This window comes from Amblyomma americanum, chromosome 2, assembly GCF_052857255.1.
Source record: "Amblyomma americanum isolate KBUSLIRL-KWMA chromosome 2, ASM5285725v1, whole genome shotgun sequence".
NCBI lineage: Eukaryota > Metazoa > Arthropoda > Arachnida > Ixodida > Ixodidae > Amblyomma > Amblyomma americanum.
Genome location: NC_135498.1, coordinates 148623279 through 148637277, shown reverse-complemented (window position 1 = coordinate 148637277; position 13999 = coordinate 148623279). Strand labels below are relative to the sequence as shown.

Genomic DNA, 13999 nt, shown 5'->3' with positions numbered 1-13999 from the left:
CTGCTCAATGAAAAAAAAAGTGCTAGTTGGAGCTGCTGGTGCGCGTTCCAACCCTTCATAAAGGCGGTGACCATCTCCACTGCACATGTGCGGTGATACCAAGATTTCCGTTGCTGCAAACTTTATGCTAGAGTGCAAGTGATCCATTATTTTCTCTTTTTTGGCAGTTCGCCAGATCATGGGTGAAGGTATAGCATGCAGTTTAGTATATGGCCTGCTAACTATCGCTTACTGAAAAAAAAAAAATCTCTTCAGAGACGCCTCGGAATCGTTAGGGGCTCCAAGAGAGAGAGTACGGGGCAGATTAGCGCTGAAGAGCCTTGTGACATGAACTTCATTCAGTTTCGCTGTCAGCGTTGTAACGCTGTTGCCCTTCCACAATGGGTGCAATGCACGGAACTCTATTGAAACAGTGCAGCACTAACACTGTGACAAGGGGAGCAATGGCGCTCGTCATTGCACAACAAGCAAGTGCATGGGGGCGCACTGTCTACTGAAGTAGCGTCTATCGCGACTCGAGTTTCGCAAACACATCCGCTGACAGTGGCCAGCAGTTAAGCGGTTGACGACGGGGGCTCCTTTCCGCCGCTGGACTATCGATATTTGCCAACGTGTCCGCAAAGGTTCGAGGAGTCGAACGACAAAAAGAACGAAGAGCCCTGGCATCCTGCCGGTGACATCATACGAGGGGATGTAAGCGCGCGCTACCTTATCATATGCAGGAAGTACGTCCCACGCGCGGTTTTATCACTGGATAGGCACAATAGTAAATACCTAAATGTTTTGTTTGTTTACTTTTTCCTTCTCTGGAGCTGAGAGCTACATAGAATGTAGGCGTACGGAACAGTCCCGTCGTGCGCGTAAAGCTCGCTGGTCCTAAAAATTCGCTTCACCCCACATGTGAACAACAGCTGTGGTCCACACCGCGCCAAAGCATGCACTGCACTCCTTCTCCTAATTAGACACCATGAAGTGCAACAATACATGGCAGCATTTCTTTAAATCAAGGCTACGAGAGTTGTTACCTGGCCAATAAGTAAAACCACTAAAATTGCTCTTTCGCAACTATTGTGACAGCAGTTGTCACACATCATGGTACATTAATTCACTCGCATTCCTGCAGCAACCACCCCGGCTGCTTTTATTAATACTGCAATATTTCAGAAATTATTGCACCTTAGTTTTTTCTCAATCCCAGAGCGTATTGGATTCCTGTGGTATACTCTCGTTGTCACTTTCACGACTAGTGCCTGAAAGAACTTGCGCTCTGCAAGAATATGGTGTCATCTTCGTACAAAGTTTTATGTTCGTTAGAGTACTAGTAGACATCGCTTTGGCATAAATGTTTTAGCACCAAATTGTGCTCAAGTACGTAGTTCGAGCATTAAAAAACAAAAGAGCGCTTATATTTGATTTTCATACCAACGTTCCTTTTAGAGCGAACGCTGTATTAGCTTTTTACAAGATATTTAGTAAAAGGATATTTAAAGGTTGCAACGGCAGCCGTACCGCCACGTATCCCCAAACGCGATTGAGGTGTCCACTCACACAGGGAGCCAATTATGGGCATTTCGTTTCCTCAGAACCAACGGAGTCTATATCCTCTGTTAGTTTTGAGAAAAGGAAACGCATATAACTGTTCAATTTGTAGGTGGACACCACTGCAGCATCACAGTGCGATTGAGGTGTTCAATCAATCAGTCAGCCATTTCCTTTCCTCAAAATCAACGGAGGGTTTAGACTGCGAATGAGACAACACTGGGAACTTTACTATTTGTTTTGTGCAAGCGAGCCCTTGTGTCTGTGAAGTGTTCCGGGAACGCGATCGAACCGAAGACCACAAGCCATAGAAGGCCGAGATTGTACGTGAGCGTATGGAGGTCACAACGGCCCTATGACGCGTCTAACCAGGCAGTCACCTAGTAAACATCAAAAAGGGCCTGCCACTGCAGACCTCTCGGCCATTAATGACAGTCAGCTTTCGATAATGAATGCGCTAAGCCGGTATGCTTCGATCTAATTAATTTCTTTAGTTCAGTTTTAGTAGTCCTACAGGATTTTTGCAACGTTGAAATGAGCATTTTTTGTCAGTTGTCTTTTATTTGTGCCTAACATTTCATGCTCCAGTTTCCATTTATTTTTGTTTGCTCGTGAGCTACCGTGATGTTTTCCTCCAGGTAGCATTGGTTCTGCAGTGTACAAAGCACATGGGAACTGTCGCCGCCCATAGTTTATCCTCGGTTTGTCTCAACTTTTTTTTTAAGACTTAATCTTACTTCTTTTCTTTCCTATTTGAGATGTTCTCCACCCAATATCGTGTGCTGTCAAGTGCGCCAAATGCAAGCCTTCTGACTCTTCATTTATTTATCTCAACGCGGCGAAAGCTTTACAAACACCTTTCAGCGGAAAAATCTGCGTGGGCGTCTATCCTTTGGGCCGGGAGCCCGGCACGCTGTATACCTCTACACCAGAGCAACGTTCCTTCAATCCGACAAATGGAGGCCTTGTACAAGCACATCACACCACAGAGTACTCTAATTACACTACAGAGACACTTAGTTAACACGGTCACTCACTGATTATTGTCACCAATTAACATGGTAAAGATGTTTGATTAAGCTGTGATCAGTGTGAAGATGTGCGATTAATCAGTGTCCGATGGCAACAAGAGGGAACTCTGAAGCGACTGTAGGGACCCTTTAACTCTATGGCGTCGTACTCTCAAGGTGAACTGAAGTGTCAACCAAGTTTCTAGGCCTAAAATGGAGGCCAGCCCTCAGCTTTACAACAGGGTCGTTTCATCCGTAGCGTATCAGGTGAGCCTCTGGGATATCTCAGATTTCTCCGAAAAATTTGCCGCTCTTTTGGCGCATGAAGAGTAATGCTATTTTAAAACGACAGCGTTAAGTCCCCGTTCACAAGAAAATGCGGTGTCGGCGTTGGGGACTATAAATCACTAGCCTTGCTCTGCATGTGGTCCCCAGAGAGAAACCTAGGCGGCAGGTGTGCCGCACCTAGGTCACGTGACCTTGCGGAGTCATTACAACGTGCCCACTTAATAACGGCCAAATGCCACCGTGGCAGGTGGCAGCTAAATTAGTGATTGGTCGCTCAGGAAGAGCAACCGGGGCCGCAGAAGGCTTACCACTGGGAGCACCTGCCATCGGAGGGCAGTGGAGCATGGCTTAACCACTGCACCACTGCGCCATTAGGGGCATGAATGGCTCCCAGGGGTCTATGATTGTAAAGTAGAGAATTACCTGCTGCGTATAGGGGAATGAACCCACTATGGTTTCGCGTCATACCCTTAAAGTGAAGCTTAAGTGTCCACAACCCGCCCCCCCGACCGCCCCCCCCCCCCCCCGTCTTCTTTAATATTTTTAGCAACATAATATTATGCTTGTAGAGCACGTTCACAGTTAGCGAGCGCGTGCTAAACACTGCACGAGAAAGTAATTCTAAGCACGCAAGGGTTAGGCAGAAGCTTCGATTTATTTTTTACAGTGCGTGCGTACATAAAGTAATGACGTACGACGAGATGAAGTTCTTTCAGATCATGAACGGTAGTTCAGCAGCATCCCTCAAGAGAGAAGTATACAACAGCTGTATCTTACGTGTACTAAAGTATGGGGGAAAACGTGGAGGCTATTGGAAAACCCTGAACTTAGGTTAAGGACAGCGCAGCAAGGTATGGAAATAAAAATGTTAGGTGTAACGTTAAGAGAACGGAAGCGGGCAGAGTTGGTGCGGGCATTCACAAAGGCGAGTTAATGACATCTTAGTCAAAATCAAGACGAAAAAAATGGGCTTGGGAGGACATGTAACGCGAAGGAAAGATAAATTTTGGTCCTTAAGGTAACGAAGTGGGTTCCAAGGAAATGTATGAGTAGCATGGGGTGGCAGACTAAGTTAGTTGGGCGGATGGGATTAAGAAGTTTGCGGGGGTAGGGTGTTCGCAGCTGGCGCAGTACAGGGTCAAGTGCAGAGGTATGAGAAGCCTTTATCCTGCAGTGGGCGTAGTCAGGCTGCTGCTACTGCTGATGATGAACATTTATTTTAATACTAGGAAAGTGCTGCTACTTGAAAACTGAAAAGAAAATACCATTACGGGTTTTCTGCCTCCTCGGTGCTATTTTACAGCATCAGCAAGACGATGTACAACTACGAAAAAGCTTAATATGCCTCCTCTCACTAGTAATATTCTGAATGGAAAATAAAAATAATACTAAGAAAAAGCTATATTTTACTATGTTTGGCTGCCCAAAGCACACAATTTCACCTCAACAAAAAATAAATTTGATAGGTTTAGTTATCAACTGTGAGTTCAGCGAGGAGTAATCTTTTTTTCGGAAAAGAAACGCAATGAGTATTAACAGCTGCTACGCCGTCCATTGTTCGGCAAAGCCCCTTCACCGCATAGCAAGCGGGTGGGTGACGCTGAATTTCATGGATGCATACCGCACTGCGCCGAAGGCCCACCCGATGTGACATAGGCGTGAAATTGTTCTATATCGTGCGCTTCGCAAGTACCCTCTACATTTAATTGTCCAGACTTCCTCTCGAAGGACTCTCGTATTGCATTTCCCTCCAGGTCTTCAACACCGTTGATGCACTGTTGCAGGGTGAGGAAACTGGACACATATGCGATATTTATAGCAATAATTACTGACAGAAAATGCAGAACAATATGAACAAATTTCGCTTCCAGGAGGAAAAGAATTGAATTCAAGTTGGTAGCTGCATCGCTTAACTGTTCACTCTAAAAAGTGTTCACTGTAAACGTATCAGACTGATCATTGTGAGCCTCAATAAGCTATGAAAGCAGATCCGCAACATGTCCTACTACCCTTTCGTTGCGACCAAAGAAATGCCGTGAGGAGAACACGGGGCAGGTGGAGGCCAGTATTTTTGCTGATGCCGTCTGGGCGCTTGGGCTTTCCCTGAATTGTTCGCTGGACATGAGCGACGCAGTTACCTGGTTTTCTTGGCACAATCCTGTTCATTAGATAGATGAACCTAAGTATAGTAGGTTTGCATACTGTTGCAGCCTGTGCCGAAGCCTGAAGCCTGGCACGGCAAGGCAGAAGTCTAAAAGCCCATCGATCCATTTGATGGATCGCGTTCGTATATCATGCGCCTTCACCCTTTGCCCGTGTCACCGAGTTCTGTGCATCCGTGGTTTGGGTATGATATACTCTGTATTACCCGCCTGGTATATGATATCAGGAGAACTGGAAATAATATCAGAGCTGGCACGTAAGAGGCCCAAACTGAGTGCGAAAGAGAGAAAATAAAAAGAAAGATGTTTACAATAAACCGGAAGGCAGCATTGACGGTCCTGCAGGCTCGAATGTGAAACTGCTCAGTGAGGTCATATCCTAAATGTTCGAATGGTCGAGATAGAACAGACTAAATGTGGATCTATTTCCGGAGTGGGTAACCTTTCACTAAACTACGTGAAGAACCGAACGGGATTGAACAAAATGTTGTTAAGAAAATGGGTTTAAATTGTCGAAAGTAGGTTAAGTGCTTCCCTTCCTGCTTAGAACTAAAACTGACTGAAGTCGCTCGCACATGCTTTGTCAATTTTCACTTTTTTTCGGGCTTCTTTATGAAGCCACTGATAGTTTGCCCAATACCTTTTAAGGTAATGGTTTCAAGAGAAGCGCGGTCAAAGTTAACATATGTTTACTTTCTAACAGCTCCTCCGGGATAGTATTTTCAGTTACGAGCGGATGGGGCTTCTGCGCGGAGCGCTGCTTGCAAATGTAGTGGCGGGGAGCTCAGCAAAATTGACCCCCTCCTCACCCGCCTCCCACCGTCTGCACAAATAGAGGAGGAAACTGGACCCTCGCTCCAAATTACTACAGCTGCTTTTCTACTGCGTGGAGGAACACTTGTCTCCTGGACACCAGGAAAAGGGCGGCGAGCCGCTCTTCTGGCCGGGAGGAGGCAGTGCATGCCTACTTCGCTTATCTTCGCGCAGCTAAAGTACCATTATTAAGGCGGAAACTTGGGCTAGTTGGAAAGCGTTTGAAATCATTTTCGCTATTGCTTAGTGAGCACACGAGACAAAGAACACAAATTGACAGGACAGACGGCAGTCTTCAACTGCCGTTTATTCAAAAAACATTCAATATGAGACATCCCATAATGCTGATACTCGCACACGCGCAGTAGCAACGCCATGTTTCAGGAAAAACATTTCTTTTTTTGACAGATTGACAGAAGGGATGCTGACGCATTTCCAACCTTCTTTATCAATGCACATAGCGATGCACGTAGCGTCACCTCAAATCCCAGCTGCGTTTTATTTCTTAACAAGAATTAAGGACGCTTGCAATTTTCGGGGAGGAAGTCTTCAAAGGAAAAGAATTCTTCAAAACATGAGCGAGGGAGAAGGAATGTGGGGGAAATGAAGCCTTCATAAATTGATATTCACTCTTGCTTCCCCGAGGCGCTAGTCGCGCAAAGTTGAGGGCACAGCGTCTTCGATGTGGGCAAGATCTCAAGCATATACTCTGACAGAAACACTTCCTTTTGACCGGGATCTCCACGGCGTGTGCCTTCATATGCAAAGTATATGCTTGAACGACTGCCTAATCAGAGACTTTACTTGCTTTGACATTAGTTATAATGAATGTAACTGGACTCCGGTTTCATGCTTCATGCATACGGTTATCTTCAATTTAGTTCAATTTCTGTGTATTCGCTATGCAAAGTATTAGTGGAAATGAACCGCGGTGGGTAACTGTTCATTTCATTTCCTAAGCGTGAAGCCGAGCGCACATCGTCGCACTTTAAAGCAATTACAATGAACAATGCGAGTGGGTGGTGCATGACTCAGCCCTGCGTGCAGCGGCACTGTACAGGGGTCGAGGGGAATGTCGAGAAGAGGAAGGAAACGAAAGGGGGAGAAAGATAAAGATGAGCAATAATTTGAGGCTTGTGACATGCGCCTTGCAAAATGGCAGCACTCAGCCAAGCACAAGAATAATTAAGCTGCAAAAAGAGCGCGGTCAATACACACAGCTCTAATCACCACGCGAACCGGCAGGATATCCGTCGTGATTACTGTAGCATGCTGGCCATCCTTACGTGCCATTCTTGAGCGCCGCTGAGCGAGCGATTGAACTGGACAGGCTATGGTTGCGCTGCCTTCCTTATTATTTAAGATATTTTGTTTTCTCATTTGCAAAAGGGCTGGCGCTTTAGCATCGCTAAGCACGAAATATTGTACGGAAGCACAGTTTTCTGCAGGTAGACACCACTGCCACGGACCTAAGAGCGCGACTTATGTGTCCACTGACACAGGCAGCCAGTTTGCGCGCCTTCAAACTTTTCATTGTCAGTGCCAATTTACCCAACTTAAGCCGGCGGCCAAAGAAAATTGAAAATTGGTTTTTTGAGGAAAGCAAATGCCGTTATTTCCTTTCCTCAAAAACGAATTTCGACCACCTCGCGATCTTTAACGTTCAATGACATCGCACAGCACGCAGGCGCCTTTTTGCGTTTCTCTTCCATTGAAACGCGGCCGCCGCGGTCGGGTTCGACCCCGTGTACTCCGGCTCTAGCCGAGTGCCCTAACCGCTGAGCCACCGCGGCGGACTTCTGCAGTTTTGTGAACGCCAGCGCATATTACTCTAATGCCGTGTCTGCCCCAACCTTGTCCACGCCAACGCATCCAGCGCACATATCTCTGTAACTGCCACCGCATAGCTCAAAGCGCGAATATTAGTTTGATAGTAGTACAGCTGACGAAGTACGCGATGGGCAATGCATAGCGGGATTGTCTGTAGCAGTTCAACACGAGGCGTGCTCGGCTGCGGCGATAGCCTGCGCCTTTCGCGCAGTGGCCGGAGAAGCTGACTTTTTCATGCCGCCGCGGATTCCAAGCCTAATCGCGAATATGTATTTGAATATTTTTATTTATTTCCTTCACTTGGCACAAAACAACATCGCAAGATTTTCGCAAACCGACAAACATTACAATATATTGCTCGGGGTCTGCCCATAGGAATAGCGCATGCGCGCTAATAAATAAAAGATGCATCTTTAATTTATAAGTTTTGCTCTGGGGACTTTTTGTTGTAGCTTGTAGCTTGTAGCTTTTTCTAGTTTTTTCTAGTTGGTAACGCTGTAGGGAGTAATCGCGAAGTACAGTCGATCTAAATTGATGCATGTATCCTGGCCGTGAATAAGAAGAGGACTTTGTTCTGCTATGATCATAATCATCAGCAGCATGACTACGCTCAATGCAGGGCAAAGGGCTCTCCCATGCCTCTCTAATTAACCTTGTCCTTTATATCCCCGCAAACTTCTTAATCTCATCCGCCCACCTAACTCTCTGCCGCCCTGAACAACTGGCAAGAGCATGGTAGCACATTCTGGAATGGTACGTTATTTTATCTCTCGATACTTAATTGACACATACTTCCACCAAAAAATGGTATGGAAATGTAATCAATGCTTTGCAAACTTCCATCGAGTTCGATTTTCACATATAGATGTGATAAAATATACCCCGTTTCTGCAAATATGTAATTTTTTCCAGTTTCTTCCCTTTTCTATGCTCAACTTTCTCCGGCATTCAGAGTTAGTGTCCATGCGTGAATTGAGGGCTGCGAAAAACCGTCTAGCGCCTTTTGCGCCCCGTTTTGAGTCCTTTCGGTGGCTTCGCCGGGCAAGAAACAGCTTCAACAATGTTTTGGAGTTCGCGTTGCTAACCCACTGCAGTCCGGCTATGGTATTGAAAGTATAACGCACATCGTTAACGCGAATCTGCTTCAGATGCGTCCCCGACAGGCTGCCAACACAAGGGTATACTGTGCAGTTGCGCGGTTTAATGGCACTGAGTCTCAAAGCGCTACAGCAGTTTCCATCGTCTGTTTTAAAGGTACACGTTCACAAAAAATAAGTAATATATAGTACAGCACCTACGGTGAATTACAGTTGTAAGCAATGAACTGAAACTGAAATGCAGATAAAAAAAGAATTTAGACGAGCAGAGAGGTTCCCGAGGCAACTCAAATAAAACGCTGCGAAGCGCACTGTTGTGAACTTTAGGCGTACACAGTTTCTTACCGCTAGCCACTAAAATCTCCGGCCGGCTGCCTTGTGTCGTCCTATTGTGTAGTGGCGAAATTTGCATCGTATTAAGCTGAAAACTTGCTTAAACGTTTTATCAGTGTTTACGAGGCAAAAAATTCTTTGTATTCTGTGAGGGGAGGCCTAATGTCTTGAAACAAAGAAGCACTCCGCTTCTTTCCACATCTCCGGTATAAGTTCATGATCCGGGTGCCCCAAGCTAGGTATTTGGATGCTTGTGAGTTTGCGAAGATATCGCGAAGTTTGTGGCTTTGCGATGAGTAAAAAAAATATATAAAAGTAAGTCAAATAAATATCCGCGACTTCGATTCTAACCCTCGGCGGCGTGAACCGATCAGCTTCTCTGGCAACTGCGCGAGATCATTAGGCTATCGCTGCAGCCGAACACGTCTCGTATTACACTGCCACACACTCTCGAGCCGTGAATTGCGCATCGCCTTTTTTACAAGTTAATACTACTATCCCACTAAAATTCGAGCTTTTAGCTATGTGGCGGCAGTGACTGAGAAATGTGCGCTGCATGCGTTGGCGTGGAAAACGTTGGGGCAGAAACCCGGCACTAGAGCAATAGGCGTTGTTACTGAGAACGTTACTGCAGAAACGCGACACTTGAGCATAGGCAGCCGGCGTAAATTGGGTGATTTTCCGTTGATGATGAAAAAGTTGAGGGCGAGCATAACTGGCTCCCTGGCCCTGGGTCACTCCCATACAAAAAAGTCCTATGGGCGTCTATGGAAACAGCTATGTCCGTCTATGGCCCTTTATGAACGTCTACAAGCACCCATAGAGGTGCTTATTGCCAGCTATTGAAAAATCTATGCCACTAAAGCTATAGCTTTGGAACCATACAATTGTCTTAAGCTCTCTATAGAAAAATATATCAGCCTGTATAGACAGCTGTAGACAGAAATAGGAAAGGTCTATAGCTATTTGGGCCACAACTCTATAGGCGGCCATAGGACATTTTTGTATGGGCTGGGCATACCTCAATCGCGCGTTTCATCTACTTGGAGGTGGCGTCCATCTGCGAAAACTGTGCTTTGGACAATATTTTGTGCTTAGAAATGCTAAACCACCAGACACTTTTTTTTTTCGTGTTCGGCTTGGGCGAAAGTCGATGTATAAGCGCACTGGCATCTTCGAAATAAACCAACCAAATGGGTCCTTGGAAGCATGACTCAGGGGTTCTTCAGAGCCTATTCGACGTCGCACAGAGCCTGACACCTTACTGAATTTTAAAATCGGCGCGGCACTGTAATCTGCGCTTATGACCGAAATAAAAATTAGTTTAAATTAACAGCGCCTAGACATTTTGTGTATCTCGCCCTATATCGTGAGTACAACCGAAGCCTTGATGCGATCAAGGAACTGGTTTTTATGCGCGTCGTTACTGCTTGCCGCTAGCGACACAGCACTTTACGGAGAGGCATCTGATTCCATCCTGTTGTTTTCACTCCCAGATCAGCGCGTGAATAATTCACAGCTATTGTCGCCATGGCAACAATAGAAACCTTTGCGACCATAATGGGCCCTGGTGTTCCAGACTGACGGATTTTGATTGGCCGACATGACTGGCAACTCTGGCAATACTAATAACATTAGACCATCCTTCATAAGCACTGGCTTGTAGTGCCTCAATTTTAAAAGAGGTGGTATCTTCAATAGGCGCCAAGCTAGTGTGAGAATCACTTCTACTCTGGTAAAGGCTTGTCTCCTTGAAATATCAATGAGAAATGATCGCTAAGCTGTAGTTTGTGTCTTATATGTTGCAGCTGTAGGCTTAATAGTTCTTCCGTTTAAGTCAGTAAAGTTATATTCTTTCCCACGTGAGTGCTTTATGTATAATTCATGCTTACCCTAAGCTCACCGAAGCTGTGATCACACTGAACATGTGCCGAAGCGGTTGCTCATTGATTATGGTGCTTCGGTTCTGACACGAAGGACGCGGGTTCGATCCCGGACGAGGCGGTCCCATTTCCATGGAGGCAAAATGCTAGAGGCCTGTGTACTGTGCGGTGTAAGAGGCCGTTAAAGGTTCTAGGCGGTCGAAATTTCCGGAGCCATCGAGTACGGCCTCCTTCAATTTTCAGTCCTTCAGGACGATAAACCTCATAAACCAAACCAAACATTGAACACGAATCACTTCATCAGCGCTCATAGGTCACTGCTTCATTGAGAGCCTTACCACACAAACTGTGGGCTTCACGTTGCATTTCCTGATTACAGCCATTATGTGCGCGTCTACCCTATCAGGCTCCCGGAAATGGCGAGATAAACGGCCTTTCCCCTCCCTATAAGACAGGCCGAGGCTAGAACACTGCGCTGACTGCAGATTTTCATAACAGTGCCACTGTCCGGCGAAGCATTTACGTTCCCGGCTGAGGAAAGCTGTCGTCGCCGTTGCCACTTTTTATCGGTCGGTTTGAAGCCATATACAGCATGCCTGTCAAGTGTCCGAGGGTACGTATGCCCGTTGAATTTCATTGTGGAGAATAGTAGGTTATGCCTTACATGGGACATCAAGGGAGGGGTGCTGCTAACATATCACGGCACCCATAACCATCACTTAAGAGCCATCCCTAAATAGATGACTGACGCAGAATACAGACGCCACCAATGGTTACAGGTAGATTGACATGTATGAATTCTGGAATTTCTTCCAGTCTTCATTGCGAATTTAACCAGAACGTTTACTTATAATTTTCATGTATAACAATTGTTTTGTTAGGGATTGATTCTGGATTTGTTTCAAATTTTGTTTGAAGAACTGAACTTGCACTGTAATTTATTCTGTGACCACTGCTGCCTCGTATGGACCCCCAGGCACTTTTCAAGCTGTCATAAAACATATTCTTTCGCCTGGGTTTTCAACTTCGAGTTCAAAACAAATGAACTGAATTTAACTGATTAAGGGACCGCCATCTTAACCGCCGAAAGTGGAATCATAGAAAGGAGGTGGGGTAACCGATTTATAGGCTTTCATTGCTTCTAGCGACACTCATGACAGCGTCACGACCTGTTCAATGGCGTGTCCTTTTTCAAAACCTCACCTTCCTCAGGTATCGTTGTTTACGCATTACAGGTTTTACAGCACCTAGGGACAACGCAACAGCCGTTCTAGCAACCACTGGAAAACCGCCGCGGTAGCGGTTAAGTTTCGCCATACTTCTCCCATCGGAAACCGCGAGCGAAGGCTTCAGCTCACATAAATTGCGAACTTTCCAGTAGAACAGGGGTGGTACCTAACACACTCGATCTCACACAGAACTCGGTTCATTTTTTGAAATGCTATATTGTTTGACAAAGCACCGCTAGTTGTACTAAGCCATAGTGACAGACTACTAATTAAGCCTGAACAAGTGTGCTCAGCAGTTGACGCACTACTGACATAAAACGGCTTGACGAGGACATGATAGAGAATGTGAGACTTGAAGATAGTTTTCAGCGGTTCTTTAATATTTCGACTGCAGCTCTGCTTTTCGAACGCGCGCTACTACAGCAGTGTATGCGAATGCGTTCGAATACCCGGCTGAGGTGGCTTAGTGGCTATTGTTCTCAGCTGCTCCATATGGGTACGCGCACTTGTTTGTGTCTTCTGCAGTGCTATGAGCTTGAATGAGGGCTATGCGGCAATCACTCCAGCAGCCAAATAATAGAACAGAAGAAATTATCAACGGATAATACAATACATTTTATCCTAACAAAACGCAATCACTTCTTGCTACAAAGAGCAACGGCTATCGAGAAATGAAATTGAAATTAAAATTGGTTTTTGGGGGTAAGGAAATGGCGCAGTATCTGTCTCGCATATCGGCGGATACCTGAACCGCGCCGCAAGGGAAAGGATAAAGCAGGGAGTGAAAGTAGAAAGGAAGAAAAAGGTGCCGTAGTGGAGGGCTCCGGAATAATTTCGACCACCTGGGGATCTTTAACGTGCACCGACAGCGCACAGCACACGGGCGCCTTTTGCGTTCCGCCTCCGCCGAAATGCGGCTGCCACGGTCGGGTTCGAACCCGGGAGTCCGGACGAGTAGCCGAGTGTCCTAACCACTGAGCCACTGCGGCGGGTCAACCACAGGGAAAGCGCTTTTTGTTTTTCAGCCTTCAGGATATATTCTTCCAGCTTTTATCGGTCCCAATTTGTTATTCAAAAATATATTTAATCATGTCATTTAACCACTTCAAAACCGTGTTCTTTCACAGTTCTGTATTGTCTATTGCGCCTTCCACGGGGACGTGGATTCAAAGCTGTATTTAATTTTCCCTCCCGGAGTTGGGTAGGTCACTGTTCTGTGCGAGTGAATTAACCCGACTGCTTTTCTCTCTATGTCCAAGAGCGGCAAGATGGCTGTATCGTGTAATGGGGAAAAGTCATTAGTGCTTTTCTCGCGTGCAGACAATGAACCTTTAATTTGGCCTCTGATCTGCCGTCGCATCACCACCTCAAATATCCGTGTTTTAATTTTGATTCCTGATTAGGTTAAGTGCTAAGTTAATAAATGCAGTGATAAGAACTGAGTTGAAAACTGCAGACAATATCGATCACTCTTTAAAACTGGATGCAGCGCTACATTCAATATGAAAGAATGAGGGACCTACCCGTCCTGCAACAAATTCGACTGCAGTATCAATCACCTGCACCCGCTGTAAAATCTTGGAACCTATTCCGTGAAAAAGTTTCAGTCTGAAAGCTCCAATATCTTGAACGCGAATCAGCGTGGTCTTAGAAAGCGTTTATCTACGGTTAAACAGCTCCCAAAAACAACACGCGACTTTACAAAGGCGATAGGCGAAAGAAGCCAAAAAGATACCAGATATTTAGACCTGTCAAAAGCCTTCGACCGCCTCTCGCTCTCACAACTACTTACAAGATTACTTAATTCTGGCCTAC

General features: G+C 45.8%; 1 protein-coding gene across 11 annotated transcripts in view; it reads left to right on the top strand.

Annotated features, from left to right (window-relative positions):
- Positions 1–13999, top strand: part of LOC144121892 (monocarboxylate transporter 13-like) — a 206454-nt gene that overhangs the window by 97390 nt on the left and 95065 nt on the right. Inside the window, exon 1 of one of the 11 annotated variants that reach the window (XM_077655326.1) lies at positions 11469–11568. The exons of the other annotated variants lie outside the window; for them this stretch is intronic. Within the exon in view, the coding sequence (XP_077511452.1) occupies positions 11548–11568 (21 nt within the window). The 5' untranslated portion in view covers positions 11469–11547. Of the gene's footprint in view, positions 1–11468; positions 11569–13999 lie in introns of those variants that run through there. 11 annotated transcript variants of the gene reach the window in all.